The sequence below is a fragment of the Glycine soja genome, chromosome 8 (genome assembly GCF_004193775.1).
Source record: "Glycine soja cultivar W05 chromosome 8, ASM419377v2, whole genome shotgun sequence".
NCBI lineage: Eukaryota > Viridiplantae > Streptophyta > Magnoliopsida > Fabales > Fabaceae > Glycine > Glycine soja.
The window spans coordinates 12984268-13004297 of NC_041009.1; the positions used below are offsets into that span (position 1 = coordinate 12984268).

The following is a 20030-nucleotide window of genomic DNA, read 5'->3' on the forward strand; positions in this document are numbered from 1 at the left end:
AAATAATTCATTCATGTCCAACGAGTTAAAGTGGTGTCATCAAGTTCACTGAGTTAATAAAACAAAAATAGTTGTGAATTTGATTAATTTAAAAAATATTTTGTTATAAAAATACTATAAAAATAATCATTTGCTAGGATTGTTATAATATGATTTGTCAAGTTCATTTTTTTTTTTGCGCACCCCTACATATAGATATGGTGAGATAATTTTTTAGTAATGATCTCACCTCATCAACTAACTTGATTATGATGGAGACGATTAAAATAATAATCGTATGAGATAATAGACATACAAATGAAAAATTTAAGAATATATAAAAATGTATTATATTATAAAATAAAATAAAAGTTATTTAAGCCTATTATAAAAAAGGTGTAAATGCAAATATAGGAATTTCCCCATCAAACACCTAACCTGAACACAACTTAATTTTCAGTTCAAAGTCCATTATGAAATTAAGAACCCCTTAGAAAATATAACCTCAAATTAAGAAGTGTTCAAAATCAAATCAAACCAAACCTAAAACTAAAAGCTGGCCAAAAAATAAAAAATCACATAAAAATCGATGGTCATTGATTTAGTTTTCTTATCTTCCAAATCGCATGATTCATTTTGCAATTTGATACATGAAACTCGAATTAAATCAAATCAAACCGTATCACTAATATCTCTAAAAACTATTGTTATAATTAGTGTTTTGTTATTAAATATTTATTTTCTATGTTTTCATGGTTGAAAAGGTATTATGAATATTATTTTATTATTTTTTTAGTCCAATAGTTGAAACTTAAAAATAAGTATTGTGTTATTTTTACTTTTAAGTTGAATAATTATTATTCAAGTATTATTTAACATAAAAATAATTAGTATTTTACTTTAAGTTTAATTATTGAAACTTTTTTTATTTACGTACACTGTTAATTGTTAAACTACTTATTACTCAAATTTTATTCAATTAATAATAAACTTTTAAAATATTTTTTAAATATTTTCTAACAAAATTTTCAGAGTAAAAATGAAATCAAATCAAACCATAAAAAAATAATTTGATTTGAATTTGATAAATAACTTTAAGGCAAACCAATTCATACCATATTTACTTATTTTGTTTATTCAAACTAATTTTAAATTAAAACGGCACCGAATTATATCACGTACGCCCCTACTCAAATTATGAATAAAACGAATTCTGACAATGACAAACTCAAAATTGGTTACCAAACCATAATGAATAACAAGTCTTTCAATTGTCAAACAAAAACACAAATTTAACCAAAATACAGAGAGTTTAGTAAAATTATAATATTTAATGGAGATTTTTTGAGAAAGTCTACTTTGTAAACACGGATGCATTAAGTTAATTTTGTTATTGCTAAAAAAAAGTGAATTTTGTTTAAAATAACAATAAAAATATATTTTTATTAAACATCTATTACCCAAAACCAAAAGCAGCAAAAACAGTCTTGGGGTTTTCCCCCGTTATTTTCAACAACAAAAAAAAAAAAGAGATTTTTATTTCTCATTTCATAGCCCAAAAGTAACCAAAAGCAGCCAAACAATAAGTGTGCGTAATTGCATTTGGTAGTTTTGTTTGACTCTCTTTGTTGTTGGCACCTTCCAATTCTTCTAATCTTCTGCGTTTATCTCTCTTTTCTTCTTCATTTCCGCAGCATAGAGAGAGATAGAAAGCGAAAGAAACCTAACACAATGGCGTCTTCGATCGCAGCTGGTGCTGGATCCACCGATCCCACAGCTGCCAGAAGAAACACTAAGCGACCCAAGTGTAAGGCTCTCTCAGTCTCTCTGATCTCTCGTGGTTTTTCGACTTTTGAGCTCAATTTTCAGTGACCCATTTGTCTTTTTTGTTGAAGTTTTTGGTTTGTGGTGGAAATTTCGTATTTTTTATTTTTGGGTTTAATTGAGTTCATGTTAGGAAGAAAATGGTTTTTTTGGGTTTGTTGAGTTTTTCTGTGTTAGGATTAAGGCTTGATAATGCCTAGGTTCAGGTGCCCGTGTTGGAGTTCTATTTCATTAAGATATGACAGTTTGTAAAGCTAAAAATCCACTTTTTATTTATTATTTAATTTGAACTTTTTAGAGTTAGTAGTGGTGTTAAAAAAGCTTCCGATGTTCATGTTGTCTGTTTGTTGACCTAAATGGAGGAGTTCAATGCAGTTGGATTGTGTGTGCTTATTTTAGATTGTGATTCTCTACTGTTTTGAAGTGAATTGCATCAATTTGGACTTTTGATTAATTTTATTAAATGATAAATTTATCTTATAGTATAATTTAATTTGACTAATTTTAATGGTGGGATTGTGTACTGCGCACCCTGTAGATTTGAAATGAACTGCAGGGGATCTCATTTGGCTGATTTGACAATGCTTTGTCTCTTTTTTTTTTTTGGGTGCCCACTGAATACTGAGCTGACAAGAGTTCTCTTTGAAAATTTAATGCCTCTCAGATTCAAAGTTTACTCAGCAAGAACTTCCAGCGTGTAAGCCAATTCTCACGCCACGAGCGGTAACATTACCTACTACTATTTTTGTAATACGTTGCATTGTTGCTCATGAGTATATGTGTACCTCAATGCATCTTTGTGTCCTTATTTATGTGGTGGTATAGCTTGCACTTAATAAGTTTTTCCATGCAGGTTATTTCGGCATTCTTGCTTGTCAGCATTGTATTCGTTCCTATTGGAGTTGCTTCACTAATTGCTTCAAGGAAGGTAATGTTGAGTGCTATAATGTGTTGAATTTATGCTTACAGTGGTCTATAATGCTGAGCACAACTTTCACTTTCTTGTATTTATCAGGTTGTTGAAATTGTTTCTAGGTATGAATCAACATGCATACCAGATGGTGTTACTGACAAGGTAGCATACATTCAGAGTCCTGCAGATAAAACATGCCACATATCACTACCTGTAAGTTTCCTTGACACCTGTTTATCTATTTCATTTTACTGTCATCTTTCTATTAACTCAATTCCCATGATTGATGATAAATGGAGGTCAAATCGAGGCAATTTTCTTTTCTTAAACTTTTCTCTTTTGAAAAGGTGCACAAGCATATGAAGTCGCCTATTTATGTCTACTATCAACTTGACAACTTCTACCAAAATCATCGCCGGTATGTAATAACCCTTTTTTCTCATGCATATTACATTCTTTTCTGTTGTTTCAATTCCACATTTACGAAGTAAGGGAAAAGTGTGGTTTTAAGAAACAGCGATCTCCTGGTCCTTTCTTCAATGGTTCTTGACAATTATTGGAAGGGAAAACTGCCCAGAAACTGATGCTTTTACTCCTTTTGTTTGCAAAGCATCTTTCAAGCTTGTTCTCATAACTCTTTCAGTCTTAATATATTCATTATAATGGATTTTGTTGTGTATGATTGGTTATTTTCTTACAATCATGGCAATTTTGTATAATTTTAGATATGTTAAAAGCCGAAGTGATGAGCAATTGCGGGATCATAGGGAAGAGAACTCAACAAATGCTTGTAAGCCTGAAGATATAGCCAATGGAAAGGCAATTGTACCTTGTGGTCTTATAGCTTGGAGTTTATTCAATGACACATACAGTTTCTCCCGTGACAACAAGAATTTGACTGTGAACAAGAATGGCATCTCCTGGAAGAGTGATAGAGAGCACAAATTTGGAAAAGATGTTTTCCCCAAAAACTTCCAGAGTAGTGCTATTAGAGGTGGTGCAACTCTCAATGTATCCATACCAGTGAGTATTTACATGAGCTTTTGTTTTGATTGGACTATTGGATTAAACTTCTATCCAAGTATAATATTTTTCTTCACAAAGTTCAGCAATGTAATTAAATGTTGTTCTGATAGTGCAGTCTTAGTTTAGCCTTTGTTTACCCTTGCATGGGCTTTTGTGTTAAGCTTGCATCTTTTGGTTTATTTATTGTTGTTCTGCTGTTGTTAGTACTTCTATTGGCAGTTTGGTTCTCATATTGTACATACAGTAATGACTTTTCGCATGGAAAATAATTCCACTGTTCCATATTCCTCATTTTCAACTTTTCAATTATTTCAAATATATTTTTTGTTCATCTTATGATTAGTACAAGTATTCACAGTCTAGTTTTCATCAATGGGATATATTGCTCACTTTTTTAATTTTTTTTTATCAGCAAAGATAAAATATATATATTAATGAGTACCAGAGGTACTAGAAATACACTTTACAGGTCAAATTAGTTTCCTGAGATACCTAAATCTGACCATAGAATGTGAATACATAAATAAGCTCACTTTTTTTAAATGATTTATGGAACAGTTGAGTAAGCAGGAGGATCTTATTGTCTGGATGCGAACTGCTGCTTTGCCAACTTTTAGGAAGTTGTATGGAAAGATAGAGGTGGATCTGAATGAAGGTGATAACATAACTGTGACACTGCAAAATAACTACAACACGTACAGTTTTAATGGCAAGAAAAAGCTTGTTCTGTCAACTACTAGCTGGCTTGGTGGGAAGAATGACTTCCTTGGCATTGCCTATCTCACTGTTGGAGGATTGTGCTTCTTTTTGGCATTGGCTTTTACCATTGTATATTTTGTCAAGCCAAGGTAAATACTTTAAATCCTTCATTGCTTTGTGGTTCAGACCATGAAAGTTCCTTTCACAGCACAGAAATTCATGGGGCACCTTGCATGGGCTTACTGCTTATTTATTTTTTATTTGTTTGACCAAAAATGGGGTTGGATGCATTTATTTGTTTTACACATTAGCACATGGAACTTGAATTTCTATTTGTGACTTGTTACCAGCAAAGTTGGCACACACACAGCGTGCCATCAGACCTAGACTAATTGGAGTATTAGGCCTGAGCATTTATTTCCTAACCCTTTCTTCTCCCTTTTTAACTCTGAAATCTGCATTGATTACATAGGCAATTTGATTAAAACCTAAATAATATTTGTGACTTGTATGTTCAGTGTGTTGTTAATTCTGTCTATTAGAAAATCTTGTCTGGTATGAGAGTTTTCTTCCTCCTGCATAGTAAAAATGATATTATTTCCTAATGGGACTACCAAGTTTGTTATAAAAAAAAAGAAGAGAAGCTCCCTTTAGTGTTATTCAAGGTATATAATTCAGATATTAATGATTAAAAAGCCATGTTTAGAACTTGTATAGGAAAAAAGGTTGAGGTTGTTTTAGATGCGATGACAAAATTGTTACACATGCTGCATGTTTTTGTTCAATGTCCATCGATTTCTTTGTTAGTGTCCACTGTACAATTTAAAATTCATATCTGTTCGATTGTGTAAATTAGTTTAGGATCTGTTTGTTCTAAGCTCTTTTTGAATTGAAATATATGTTTTAAAATTTATAATAATTATGATTTAAAAAAGAAGAAGCAAAAACCTCAAAAAAGAAAATTTGTTTTAATTCTTTACTCAGAAAAAAGGATAAAAAAAATCCTTTTCTCAGATGTCAAAAGTAGCAGGTTCTGGAGATAAAAAAAGCTAAAATAAGCAGTTTCATATAATCACCTTTTTTTAAAAGATTAAACAAATTGCCCCTTGTTGGATAATTAAAATTTATTCATACCTCAACAGCCACTTGAAGTGGCAATTTTGAATTATTATTGTTAATTCCTAACTTATCTTTCAATCTGTCTTTGTAGGCAACTTGGAGATCCCTCATATTTGTCATGGAATAGGAATCCAGGAGGGCGCTGAGCAAAGAAACTCACTATGCTCGTTGGTTATTTCCATGATTATAGGCCTTGGGTATTTTACAGATGTGGGTGTAGTTTTGTACATTAATGTTAACCCAATTACTAGTAGTACTTGTGAATTTAGGTGTTCTTATCCCTCCTCTCCCCAACACAAGAAAACCAAAACACTTTTTTTTCTTCTTTTTTTGTGTTATGCATCAGAATTAAAATATGTTGTATGTTCTGATAATATATAGTGTCCCAATATATGTTCTAGTTGCATTTCATACAACCTGGAGAAAATAGTTCTTTGGTTTTGGTTAGCTTTTGCTGAGCTAAAATAGGGGAAATGCCCCTTCAACGTTTGCATGTTCCCCTTCATGAAGTTGGTTTATTAGGAGAGGCTATATTTTAATTTTTTGGAGAAAAACAATTTATTCCATGAAAATTATCTTAAAACGGCCGGTGCTTTATCTCTACATCAATGCCATCAGTCAGTCTAACTGGCATCATTTTTTTTTTGGATAATCAAATATGGTAATTGCTCTGTATTTTGATTTTTTTACCTAGTGAGAGGGTACCTGGAAAATAACGTTGTTTAAGATGAACAAAGATTAAATGAGCCATGTTACATTAATGCCATAAAATTTATTTTCTTATAAACTTGTTGAAAATGTTAAAAAATTATTTTAATAATTAAATCATGCTAAAATATTATTAAAATAAATTTAAAAAACATTAAAGTAATAATTTATTTTCATAGAATTCATGTAAATTTTGTATAAAGTATTTTAAACACGTCTTAAAATTATTGTGACTAATCATCTCATTTTTTATTTTCAAAATCAACCTAAAAATTATTGTAACTCATCATCTTTCCCAAGTAGCTAATTTTTTTATATTATTATAAATCTTATTTATCTATTTATAAATCTAATTATTAATATTATTTATTAATAAAAAAAATTGATGGTTTATTAATAAAAAAATTGATTTTAATAACGTTAACCGATGTTGAAACTCTTTAATAACTGATGTTAAAAGCGTATTTTTTATTAATGATGGATTAATTATAGCGTATTTTTTATTAATGATGGATTAATTATACGTTGTGTGCATGATTCTAAGTCTAATTGATCTATTTATATATTTAATTATTGAAATTATATTATAAACATATTTATATATAATTATTATAAAATCTGATGATTTTTAGTTATTATAAAAAAGATGTTTTATTTCTTTTTTACTGCTTGAAATTAAAAAAAGTGCACAAATTGAGGAGTAAGTCAAAGACTAAAACTTTTTTTTATATAAATTTCGGGACTAAATTACATGATATTAGAGTTTGTTAAATTTGTGACTGAATTTCGGGTAGTAAAACACAAAATTCATGGAAAGTATAAGTGACTGAATTTTTTTTATTCTAATTATTATTATATCTAAGGAGTTTTTTTTTTTTTTTTTTTTTATGGTCTGTCAAGCGTCTGGTTGATTGATAGCTATTGTCGTATGAAATCAAAAAGTTTTTCAAAAACTTGAAATAAAAAACTAATATGAATTATTTATTTCCTATATCATTTGAATAAAAAATAAAATTTATGTATTAATAAAAAATAATTAGCTAGTCTGGATCAAGTAGCTAATAGATAAATATTTATGTATTAATAAAAAAATTACGTTTATTTCTTCAATTTTTTTTTTTTGCGAATTTTAGTTAGAAATTGATGTTTATAATTTATATTTAAATAAAAATAATAAAATATAAACAGTAGATTTTTTTAGTCAAAAGACTTTATACTAATTAAAAAATATTAAATCTTAAATATTCAATAAACATTATTATTTTATATTTCAATAAAACTTTTTACTTATTCTTTAATTAGTATTCTACGAAGAATAGTATTGTAAGTATAGTCTCTGGTATATTCTTTTTAACACATTATTATTAGGTAAAATTTTCAATCATTAAATAATAAAAAAACTCATCAAGTTTTTACATTTTTAAATAAATTTCAATCAATAAAATATAATAAATTCAAAAAGAATTTCGACATTGATTGGTAGAATTTATTTAAGAAAAATGCTAGCAAGTTCCTTATTAGGACACTGGATAAAATATTTAAAGTGGAATTTTTTTATTATAACACACTATAATGTAATTTTCAATGCAACTCCAAATTAATCTTCAACAAAAACTTTCTACCCTCTTTATTTAAAAAAGTTAGCAATTGTAGAACTCATGTCAATAGTGCACATTAATGTCATAAAGATCCAAAGAAATATTCGCCGAATTCGTTACCTCGTCAATAGTGTCGTGTACCTGTGTACTGTAGTGTAGTACACCTGTTGGTCACAGTCATTCTTTTATTTCCTCTGTTCATAAAATTATTAATTATATTACTATTATTATACTACACACTACACAACACATTAACACAATCACATGCACTTCACTTTGTTGCACACTTACACTTGCCCCCACTTTGGTGTTTGCAACAGCAGCAACACCATTTTCTTTCACTCACTGGATGATGCCATGTCTCTCTCACACCTCACCACTCCTCTCTGCTGCACTTCTTCAACTTCAGGTCCTTTTCATCTTTGTTTCTCTCTGTGTTCCAAAAGGGCTATGCAGATTTTCCCTTTTTTAAATGGAATCATTTTTCTTTTTCTTTTTTTCTTTTTTCATTCTTCATTGCATGAGTTTGGTGAAGCTGCTGCATTTAGCAAGTTTTGGAATTTGCAGTGGCAAACTTTCTCTAATGTGGTTCTGGGTCCAGATTGGGGTGTTTATTGCTTGCTTGATTATTTTGTTTGTGTTCTTCAGTATATAAAAGGACAAATGTTTATATAAACAGAAGGGTGAAAAAATGTGAATTTCTATGTTTTCTGTGAATATGTCTACATACTTAACCGACAATTGGGATATGACAAAACCTAAAGGATTTTATCTTGTATTGATTTCTTACTGCTTATAACAAGTTGCAGAATCTATTGTTGGGAAATAGTAAATCCAAATTAAATATTTGATTTGATGTTACTCTCCTCTTTAATTTTATTTCAATGTTGGATTGCTATGCACATCTCCTTATAATACTCCTAGGTAGGTCTGATATGATTTCCTTTTTAACAGATTCTTTGCTGACCGCGTCATGTGTGAAGAAGAAAATGAACAGTACAGCCTTGGTATGACAATGCCTTTTTTTTTGGTTTGCAAACATGCATGTGCTGATCTTATACACACAAATATAGATAGATAGATAGATAGATAGGTAGATACAGATATATAGAGATATTGTAAGCAAGGTTTTAAATTGCAGTCACAATTGTGGTTGTAGTTTCATCACAAATCTTGATATTACGGAAACTTGCAGCTGCAATTGTAGTCGTGAGGCAGTCACAACGACTCTGAAAGCCTTGACATTGCGGCCACAACAGTTGTGGACCGTTTTTGAAACCTTGAGGGAATGAAGTGTGTTTTATTGCTTGCAGTGCCATGAGGCCTCCAAAGAAAGAATCAGGAAATTGTTTAACAAGGTTGAACTTTCTGTTTCTTCATATGATACCGCTTGGGTGGCAATGATTCCCTCTCCGGCTTCTCCTCATACCCCATTTTTCCCTCAGTGCTTAAATTGGTTGTTGTATAATCAACTCTTAGATGGTTCCTGGGGTCTTCCAGATCGCCATCCATTATTGATGAATGATGCTCTCTTGTCTACCTTAGCAAGCATCCTTGCATTAAAGCAATGGGGTGTTGGTGAAGATCAAATTAATAGGGGTACTTTACTCTTATCCTAACTATTGCTTTCTCTGGTGTTACATAAATAAACTTTACTAATATTCCTTCAGGTCTTCGTTTTATTCAATCAAACATTACTTCAATCAATGATGAGAATCAACACCCTCCCATAGGATTTGGTATACTTTTTCCTTCTATGATTGAATATGCACAAAATTTGGGCATTAACCTCCCAATTGGAGCTACAAGCTTGGAAGCAATGATCCAGAAGAGAGAAATAGAGCTCCACAGGTAGCATTTTGGGTTCTATCTTGTATATATTTCAAGTTTTTCCTGTCTTCGAAGTATTTCTGATCCTTGGGTTCCTTTTGCCAACTTCTTGGTGCCAAGAATTTAGTAGAGAAATCTTACTCTTCATTTCGCTTAAATTGCCCAAGCTGACCTCTTTCTGGTGCATGTCTTTATAGAGGTAGTCAAAGCAATTCAGATGGGAGGAGAGCATATCTAGCATATGTTTCAGAAGGAATGCTGGAATCACAAGACTGGAAATCAATCATGAAATATCAAAGAAAGAATGGATCGTTGTTTAACTCACCTGCTACAACGGCAGCTGTTTTTCAGTGCCATAAGAATGCTGAATGTCTTGGTTACCTCCAATCCGTATTAGAAAAGTTTGAAAATGCAGGTATGTTTCCAGAATTATATTTAATTTTACTTACTATTTTTGTAGATTAATTGGCCTTCTTTTTGTTTTGAAAATACAATCAGTTCCGACAACTTATCCTCTGGATATATATGCCCGTCTCTGTATGATTGATAGTCTTGAAAGGTTGGGTATTAATCATCATTTCAAAGAGGAAATTCGAAGTGTATTGGATGAAATATTCAGGTAATAATCCATTTGAGGCGCATACACCTGTTTATGTAAAATATTAACATTATGTCAGTAAATGGAGAAGTTGGAAAGAAATTATAAAAGTATGTGATGAAAATATAGAGATACCATTCTATTTAAAGTATTCAGGACCCTTTGATAGTAAGTTTCAAAACACTCAAACATTTGTCAAAGCATAAATACTTATCATTTTCATCCGCTGAATCCCTCAGTATATATAATTTGCAAAAAAAAAAAAAAAAAACAGATATTGGATGCAAGGAGTGGAAGATATATTCTTAGACCCCACCACCTGTGCAATGGCATTTCGTATGTTGCGTCTCAATGGCTATGATGTATCTTCAGGTTGGATCGTTTGAAACATTTAAGTAGGTAGGAGTTTTTGCTTTTTAGATCAAGGCCAAAGAAGCTAATCTGTATATTGTCTTTGCAGATCCATTTTATCAATATTCTGAAGATAAATTTGCTGAATCCTTGAAAGGGTACTTGAAGGATGTTGGTGCTGTTATAGAGCTATATAGGGCTTCACAAGCCATTATACATCCCGATGAATCAATTTTGGTGAGACAAAGTTTGTGGACAAAACATCTTCTGAAGCAGGAATCCTCCCCTTACAGATTATATGCTGATAAACTTCGTAGTTATGTTGACCTAGAGGTAGTTTCTTGTCTTAATCTTTCAAAAACTTTAGTTACGTAGTTTTATAAATCTTATAATCCTTCCTGAAAGCTGCAAGTTTTTTGTATTTTAGATCAAGGATGTTCTTAATTTTCCTTATCATGCAAATTTGGAGCGATTGTTAAACAGGAGATCAATGGAGCATTACAACACAGTAGAAACAAGAATTTTAAAAGCATCATATAGGTTCTGCTAGTTTGTTTCCCTTCTTTCAAGTTCTCTTTGTTGTTCCTTTCTCTTGAGATCAAATTCTTGATGGTTAGTATGGTCCAGATCTTGCAATCTTGCAAACCAAGAAATTCTAAAGCTAGCAGTAGAAGACTTCAATATCTGCCAAGCGATACACATTGAAGAGTTGAAACAGCTTTCAAGGTATATCTTTCTTTTCTTCTCATTCTAAATTTTCAAAGATATACATTTGGGTTCTTTTGTTCATGCTACTACTTATGCTGGGTTTTTTTAGAAACTTCATTCAAATATGTATCATAAATATAGAATCCAACTCATATTTCGACTGAGAAACATAATTTTGTTAAACTCAAATGTATGAACGCACAAACAAGAAGGTTTTATTGAAAGAATTCTGGAGCTGAAGTAGAATTTGTAGGACAGAATACTAAGATAGGCCTAAGCCCTAACTAGGAGTCTCCTCCTTCAAAACAACTTCAGCAAATTAACACACAATAAATCAGAAAACTGTCACTTAAGAAACACACATAACTGCCACACAACACATCAGATAATGATAGAAACTGGTTCAGGTTGAGCACACAAAGAACATACTGTTATTGATGAACAGAAAGAATGCCCAATTTCCTTGGATATTCAAGAGATCCAGGACTCTCCCTAGCCACAATACTAACTCTCCAATTGACTTACTACTCCTCTCAACCCCTCTTCCTATTTATAGGAAACATGTTATATTTTTCTAATTATTCCAGCCCTCAACTAACTAACTAACTCCAATTATTCTATTATCTAACTAACTAATGAGTATCTATCAAGGCTGAAATGAGGAAACTGTTTTATCATTAACCGGTTCAGTGGACACCAAAGGCTCCACCGATTCAGAAGCTTCAATTTTCCCTTCTGGAATTCCAATTCCATCATCATCTTCCCCCCAAATTAGCACTTAAAGCTTTCTCATAGGACATCTATGGAGAGGGCTGGTCACACTAGAAGCAGTGTCCTTCCGTTCTGTGAGCACACTCTTGGTATGGCTAATGCCTCATGCCTCTGTTCCTGAATTGGTTCCTTGTTTGGCTATTGTTGCTGCCAACACTGCTATTTGAATTCGCAGCAGAAGAAGCCTATTTGGCTAGTTGAGTTTGGTTCAGGCAGGTATCTCCCATTTGGCTTGAACTTCTTGTGGCTGGGTTATATCCAGAATCCATGCCCTGGCATGAAATAAAAACCTTGATGCATTTGGCTATTGCTCCCTGAACTGTCTGATTTGGCCAAATAGAACCAGGTTTCACTGCTTGATGTAATCCAAACCCGTTACTATCTCCATATAACTCTTCTTCAATTGATTGATCTTGCTAAGATAATGGCCTTTCACACTTCCTGTAGGTCATGAGTACAATTCCTTCTTCTTGTCACCTCATTCAAGCCATTCATATAATCCAACGCTTGTTAGTTGTTATTTGGAAATTTCTGGCAGTTTGTCAATTTCTCAAACTTTTGAACATAATCTTCTACCCAGCCATTTTGGTACAAGGCATCAAGTTGCTCATATGGGATTGCAGCATCACTAGGTGAAAACCTCTTCAACAATTCAGTTTTCTGTGCTTCCCAATTCCTCTCAAACATCCTCTTCCTCAAATATCTGAATCAAAGCACCGATGTTCCTTCCACACAAACAAAAAATAGTGGCACTACAGTTCTAGTTTGGTATTTTGGATTTCAAAACATTTCTCAGCTCTAGCCAACCATCCAATGTGATCCTTCCCATCAAAATTGGGTAGCTCCACCTTCTTCAGTGTTTCAAATGATTCATCTTCATAATTGGTTGACTTAACATCCATGACGTGTGGATCACGGGGTACAGGAGTTCTAGTATGGCTTGAACTTCCTGCATCTTGTTCTCCGATCTTTGGACCTTTTGTTCACTGTCTCCTTCAACAAGGATCTCTTTCCACTGTGTTCCCCATTGTTCTTAATTTGACTTGCAAATCTGCTCCATCTCTGCGCTTCTTCTTTTGACTTGCAAATCTGCTCCATTTGCTTCGCAAATCCCTCCACTTGAGTCCATCCTCATCGATGGCATCCCACAGGTCGGGCCTAATGTTAGACTTAAAAGTTTGAACACACAATCTGGAAGATTTTCAAGAAATAATTCTGGAATTAAACCAGAATTTGTAACATAGAACATTAACACAGGCCAAATCCCTCCCAAGGACTCTCTTAAGGAACACACCTAACTGCCATACAACACATCACATAACTGTCCTATCACATTTTCTCAAGTTTGATCTAAATGTACTACACTATCATATGCAGGTGGGTTGTTGAGAGAAGACTAGACACACTAAAATTTGCAAGGCAGAAACTGGCTTATTGTTACTTCTCCTGTGCAGCTACTATTTTCTCCCCTGAACTTTCTGATGCTCGCATATCATGGGCGAAAAGTGGGGTGCTCACAACAGTTGTTGATGATTTCTTTGATGTTGGGGGTTCTGAAGAGGAACATGTGAATCTTATTCAACTAGTTGAGAAGTATATTCTTTTATTTCTATTATTAATTGAAATGGCCTTCTCTTGATTTATATTTGAATTTTCTCACAACTTTCATGCACAAAGATGACGTCTTGACAATTGAACTGCAGGTGGGATGTAGATATCAATACTGTTTGTTGTTCTGAGACAGTTAAGATAATATTTTCCGCAATTCACAGCACAGTTTGTGAGATTGGAGAGAAATCAGTCAAGCAGCAAGGACGCAATGTGAAAAACAATGTTATCAAAATTGTGAGACATTTCTGTCTTTCTGCCTGTGCATTTTTTGACTAACGTTATTTTGATTTTTCAGTAGTTGATTGTCAATGGTTTAATTTTTGAGGAATATGAAAAGTGAAATCCTGAAACCTTTCTGCACCCCTCCCTCAAATAAAAGAAAATTTCTAATGCTAAATATTGTGCTCCCCAAGACCTTAACAATTGCCTGTTCTTCATATTAATGAATATTAGTTCGACACTTTATTTTTATATTTACTTCAATGACATGAAATTTTACATTGGAGTTCTCCCAGTTATGATAATTTTCCTAACCAATGGATTGAATTTGTTTACTTTTTACAGTGGTTGAATTTGGTCCAGTCAATGTTTAGAGAAGCTGAGTGGTTGAGAACCAAGACTGTGCCAACAATTGGTGACTATATGGAAAATGCATACATATCATTTGCCTTAGGACCAATTGTCCTTCCGGCCCTCTATCTGGTTGGACCTAAGCTTTCAGATGAAGTCACAGAAAATCATGAGTTGAACTATCTCTATAAGCTCATGAGCACATGTGGCCGTCTTCTTAATGACATTCACAGTTTTAAGGTATATATAATACATCCCTGCTCCTTGATTCCCTTCCTGGTTTTATGGTGACTAATGTTTTTGTCTCTTCTGTAGAGAGAATCCGAGGAAGGGAAATTGAATGTGCTGGCTTTGCGTATTGCTCATGGCAATGGAGTTATTACTGCAGAAGATGCCACCGAAGAAATGAAGGGTATTGCTGAAGAAAAGAGAAGAGAACTCCTGAGATTAATTTTGCAGGAAAAAGGAAGTGTAGTTCCCAGAGAGTGCAAGGATTTGTTTTGGAAAATGATAAAAGTGTTGCACCTGTTTTACATGAAGGATGATGGATTTACTTCACACGAGATGCACTCTAGTGTAAATGCAGTACTTAAAAAACCTGTCATCCTTAATGAATTGTTAGTACATTCTCAGCAGAACCTTAGTCCTGTCAAAGCCACTAATGACCTGATGCTCTAGTCCAATTTGTACATACACATGACAAGCAAGACCTGCCCTTGCTTTTGAGTGATCATTCTATATGAACAAAATGTCCCAATCTTTCCTAACTTTTTACCAATTTATTTTTTTCTCTTACTTTTAGTTTTTTACTTTTCATGATGATCATTTTTTTTTTTGTCTTGATTGTCTCAGGATCCAATCCATATCCATAAATGTTAAGTATGCATCCCTGTAACGTTTTCTGGTGAATGGAAGGGTTGAAAAGAGATGTCATTTACTTAATTGCTTTGTGTATTGGCTCCCTTGTCTGGTGACCCGCATAGTGACTAAACTTGGGGTAGGCAAGGGAGTGGTGCTAACATCAATTTGATAAAATAAATCAGCAAACAATATATGCTAATCTTAAAACTTGAACGTGCAATGTAAGATCAAACAGCAATACTAAGGTTTATTTTGGAAATGATTAATAACCAACTAACTAATCATGAGTGGATATTTAAAAATAGTAGAAAAGTGAAACTAAACACAATAAAATTATTATTTTTTCTTTTATAATAAGGGATATTCCTAACAAGTGTCATAAGGGCATGGATTAAGAAACAAATAAATGGAAATTTTTTTATCAGAAATACTGGTAAAATTGCAATAAAAATCATAATGGGATGTGTTGGTAATACTTTTTCTATTGTTTTTTTTTTATTTCCTAAACTAGTGCTTTAAGGGCACTTGTTATCATTTCCTTATAATATTGTCTGGCAGTCGTAATACAAAAAATAAAAAAATGGAAGCTTTTTTTTTTATGTATGATCTATCTATTTCAAACTCATGATAATATTCTGTCATTAATATTATACTAGAGTCTAGAACTATATATCTTGATATGAAAGACAGTAACCGTTCTGAACTTTCTCTTTTCACAAACTTTTCTTTTTTTCTTATAAAATTGGCGCTGCAGCTATCCCGCAAGAGAGCAAGGCAGCAAACAAGCACCTAATACCTTTAAAAGGGGATCAAAAGAGAATGCACAAATTGGGGGACCAAGCCAAAACCCAATAACTAAAGACATTTTATTCCTAAGCCAGCCTATAGACGCAAGAATTACCCACCTGTATATATGAGAACAAAACAAACCTATATATCTTTACACCGAAAAAAGGCAGGTTTTCCATCTCCTTCTAATCATCCAAGAAGCAGCAATATCCAATTCTGAATCACACTTCAACCATGGGGCACCCTTAGCAGAACCATCAGTGTTCACCTTCACAATGCCAGCCAGCCACCGGCAAACGCCAGTCCACCTGCTTGATGGAAGGCACTTTAGGAGTATGAATATCCACCAAAAAACTTTTCAAGAGGGAGAATTCATCCAAGGAATGAGCAAAGCACCCCTTGGAGCACCTCCAAGCTAAAGTATCCACGGCCGAGATGACATTATTTTACAAACTTCTTTAGCTGGAATCAAATTCATTTGTCACCCAGAAATAATAAATGCGGGAACTATCTGTTTAGCATCTCCCACTAATATCACTTGTTAGTTGACTGTTATCAATAAAGAGAGGAAAGCATAAATTCTAGAGCTCGAAACAACTATTTCATTCTCAGCATCTGTTGGCAGTAAGCATTGTTCGTCAATTTAGCAGATCTTTACAACTGATGTTCAGTTTCCTTCTATGCATGATAACAAAATAAAACTTACAGGATACAAAACTCAGTTAATAATAGTTTCTTGTATGTTCAATTCGTATGCTAGCTATAAGTTAATAATAGCTTCTTGAGTTAATTCAAAGATGCAGCCTATCACAGGTTCAAAGATTGTAAGTGTCCATGGTTGGTAACCACTGCAAAATTCAATTGATATAAGAAAAAGGTCTAGAAAACACTAATTACTTGTAGAAAGTAATGTTAATAAATGTTTGCAAATGAATATCGTCTGTAGGAATAATACTTTTATTCCATTGAGAGGGAAATAATGAATAATGTTGCAAACCTGCATAAAATCAAATTCCAGTTTATGCTAAAAAATTAACACACAATGTAAGCACTAGCAAAATTTGCAGTATACTTGCCAACGATCTGAAATTTTTTAAATTTCAGACAACTAAAATATTGAAAGCTGGAAGAAACAACATACATCACTTCATTCCATAACAACCTTTGCACCAAGAGCTTTCAATTTCTCTATTATCTGCTCCCCTTCTTCCTTTGAAATACCTTTCTTTATAACAGAAGGTGTTTTTTCCACTAAATCCTTTGCTTCCTTCAAACCTAAATCAGTAAAGCCCCGGACCTCCTTGATGATTTTAATTTTGGAAGCCGCTTCATAGGACTCCAGTTTCAATTCAAACACAGTTTTTTCTAGCTTTTGCTCCTCCTTGGCTGCTGTTGGTGCTTTTGCTGCCATTCCAGCCAAATTTCCAGCTCCTGCTTTCATAAATCCCACATTAGGCATCTCCTTCACTCCCATTTTCTTCATGAGAATGAGACCCAATTCTCCAGCTTCAGCTACCGTAAGAGAAGCAATCTCATCAATAAGCCTGAAAACTCTCTCTGATGGAGGGCCTCGATGATCATTGGGATCAAATGTAGCAGGATCAAAATCAGCTGGGAGACATTTTTGATCAATTTCCACTTCCTCTACATCATCCTCCTCCTCTTTCCTCGCAGGTTGACCAAAATGTCTTGAAAATACATTTAAGTTACTAGCGTTAAGCCGCACTACTGTTGGATGAAGAGGTTGTCTACATAAACCCTTGGGTAAATAATGTCTTATTCTTAAAAGTAAGCTCATTCTTGGCTTGTAGTGCAGCAATATCTCAATGGAAAATCAGTTCAGTTTGGCGCACCTTGTGAACTCCTCCTAGTCCAATAAATAATTATCCTGAAAGCAGAACAAAAGAGAACAGAACATTTTGTTTAAACATCATTGTCCAAATATTGTAAATCTTATATTTCTCAAGCTTCCAACGAACATAAACAGAAAGAATCCTAAAACTCGCATATCGTTCAGAGCAAATTACTAAATCATAAAGAAAGATGAACCAAATACAATGCATATTTTCTCATATCATGGATGATTTCATAGAAGCTAATAGTTCTTGAAGCACTTAGAAACCACATGAAGTAAAATATTTTAACAAAATGAAAGTATAAGAATGATGATCAGCATATAAGAAACACATAAAACCACAAATTACACAACTAACAAATTCCTAGACATCCTTCATCATACCCCCACAATCAAATCGTAAGCAGCTTACAAGTTACAACAATTAACACAACAACGACTAGGTGAGCTCGACTACATGGATCACACAATACCATTAAGCTCAAAAGTAAGTTCTCAACCCCCATCTCTTCCTCACCCTAAAAAATGCACATTTACGAACACCAATTTATGAAAATTAAGGGTAAAAAAAACTTGCAAATTTTTTTTAAAAAAAAAAAAAAACTAGAAACCCCTAGGAAAACTAATACAAGCATAATCTGCTCATAACTCATTACAAATAAAATCCAGATCTATATCAAAGACTCAACTTTGAGTGGATGACAACATCCCATAACTTGCTATTTGATCTGCAACCTGATTTGCATCTACAAAATGCACCCAACGAATATGACCAATCTATTGTAAATATTATGGATACTTTAACCAACCCGTAGCAAGGATGAGAGAAGTAACAACATTTTCTCAAAACACGAACCACACATCTAGAATTTGAGTAAGCACAAATCCTCCTGAAGCCCCTTTCCCAAGCCAATTTTAGAGCAGGAAAAATACCCCCACAACTCCACGGAAAGAATAGAGCAAGCACCGAGCTTAATTGCAAAGCAACAAATAAAAACTCCATACCCATCCTGAATCACACCCAGGAGAAGCACTTCTACCCGCATCCACAAAGGAACCCATCACAATTAATGGTCACCTCACCCCTACAAGGAGGTTCCCACCTTATACCTATATCTCCAACACGTCTAGTCACGGATTTAGAATCCAACATGCTGACTTCAAGAGCAGCCACCGAATCCTGAGCCAATCTCAAAACTTTGTTGACAATACCCTCTACATACAACGTGGTATTATTAAAAACCAATTGGTTCCTACTCCACCAAATTTGATTCAACACAATCCCAAAAGAAAAGTACTCCACCTCAAGCCATGCTTCTCCTACCCATTAGCAAGATTCAAGTGCAACCAATCCTCACAAACAAAGAAATTATTTCCCACATGCCCCTGAATCACTAATTCCTAAATACCTTCAACCACAAAATACTACACAAATAATTAAACTTTTGCCGCTGAGATAGAACATTAAACTTCAAAAGCAACAAATCATTGTTCCAAGGCAATCACTACGAGGAATCGATTAAACCAAATCCAAGATGCTTATAAACACAATAAAAGAATAAATCCCATTTTTTTATAATACACAATTTTTACTTGTAAAACAAACATCATACACCCCACAATCAAATACAAGAAAGAAAAAAAAATCATTTTGGCAAACACCCAAAATTGTTTTCCCAAGCTTATGGCTACCCAGAAAGAAGAAATCCTAAAATCATTGAGCAGAATGAAGAAGCACTGATATGAGCTTAAAATGGAGAACCTCAATTCTTACCTTAGTCATAATCTGAGCTCACAGTCGCATAACGAAGCCAACGGAAATGCAGTGAAAACTGAAAAGTCTCGTTTCAGTATGTGTAGGTTTGGAGAAAATTGAAATAATAAAAAAAGAAAAAAATTGAAGGTATGAGTTTTTTCATTGGGCTGGCCCGTGTATATTGTATCAAGTTGTTAAGTATGCAAAATGGAAATTGCTATCCTCACCTCCACGTGCATCAATTTTTTTACCCCAAAATGGACATCAACAGAAATATGTTTTCTTATAGGAAACATATTTCCGTCGTAGTATATAGGGGTGTTAAAAAATCAAAAGAGAAATACATTTTCATTGTTACTAAAACATATTTATGTTTTATTTTTCTGCACCCCCATGTACTACAAAGGAAATACATTTTTGTTAGATATTTTAGGGGGCGTTTGGTTTGATTGTTTTCTGTTTTT

General features: G+C 33.3%; 3 protein-coding genes across 5 annotated transcripts; 2 read left to right on the forward strand and 1 right to left on the reverse strand.

Annotated features, from left to right (window-relative positions):
- The first annotated feature begins 1486 nt into the window (after positions 1 to 1486).
- Positions 1487 to 6050, forward strand: LOC114422064 (ALA-interacting subunit 3-like). Of its 2 annotated transcripts, XM_028388252.1 has the most exons (9): positions 1487 to 1567; positions 1674 to 1786; positions 2468 to 2526; positions 2657 to 2731; positions 2819 to 2929; positions 3016 to 3134; positions 3442 to 3739; positions 4301 to 4590; positions 5652 to 6050. In XM_028388252.1, exons 2-9 carry the CDS (start codon positions 1711 to 1713, stop codon positions 5704 to 5706), a joined length of 1083 nt encoding a protein of 360 aa, XP_028244053.1. In that variant the 5' UTR covers positions 1487 to 1567; positions 1674 to 1710; the 3' UTR covers positions 5707 to 6050. The 2 variants fall into 2 exon arrangements, with proteins under 2 accessions (XP_028244053.1, XP_028244054.1); XM_028388253.1 differs by having other exon boundaries at positions 1557 to 1786; positions 3064 to 3134.
- Positions 6051 to 7997: 1947 nt separating this feature from the next.
- On the forward strand, positions 7998 to 15106 carry LOC114422065 (ent-kaur-16-ene synthase, chloroplastic). 2 transcript variants are annotated; one of them, XM_028388254.1, is made up of 14 exons: positions 7998 to 8275; positions 8821 to 8873; positions 9180 to 9465; positions 9537 to 9717; positions 9894 to 10111; positions 10195 to 10315; positions 10569 to 10666; positions 10755 to 10978; positions 11073 to 11185; positions 11273 to 11371; positions 13502 to 13717; positions 13828 to 13969; positions 14300 to 14545; positions 14621 to 15106. In XM_028388254.1, the coding sequence occupies exons 1-14, from the start codon at positions 8131 to 8133 to the stop codon at positions 14981 to 14983; spliced, it is 2505 nt and encodes an 834-aa protein (XP_028244055.1). In that variant the 5' UTR covers positions 7998 to 8130; the 3' UTR covers positions 14984 to 15106. The 2 variants fall into 2 exon arrangements, with proteins under 2 accessions (XP_028244055.1, XP_028244057.1); XM_028388256.1 differs by having other exon boundaries at positions 8209 to 8275; positions 9062 to 9465.
- Positions 15107 to 16891: 1785 nt separating this feature from the next.
- On the reverse strand, positions 16892 to 19711 carry LOC114422066 (50S ribosomal protein L7/L12-like). Its single transcript, XM_028388257.1, has 2 exons — positions 19585 to 19711; positions 16892 to 17843 (listed from the first exon to the last, which is right to left on the reverse strand). Exon 2 carries the CDS (start codon positions 17751 to 17753, stop codon positions 17103 to 17105), a length of 651 nt encoding a protein of 216 aa, XP_028244058.1. The 5' UTR covers positions 17754 to 17843; positions 19585 to 19711; the 3' UTR covers positions 16892 to 17102.
- Positions 19712 to 20030: the final 319 nt, after the last annotated feature.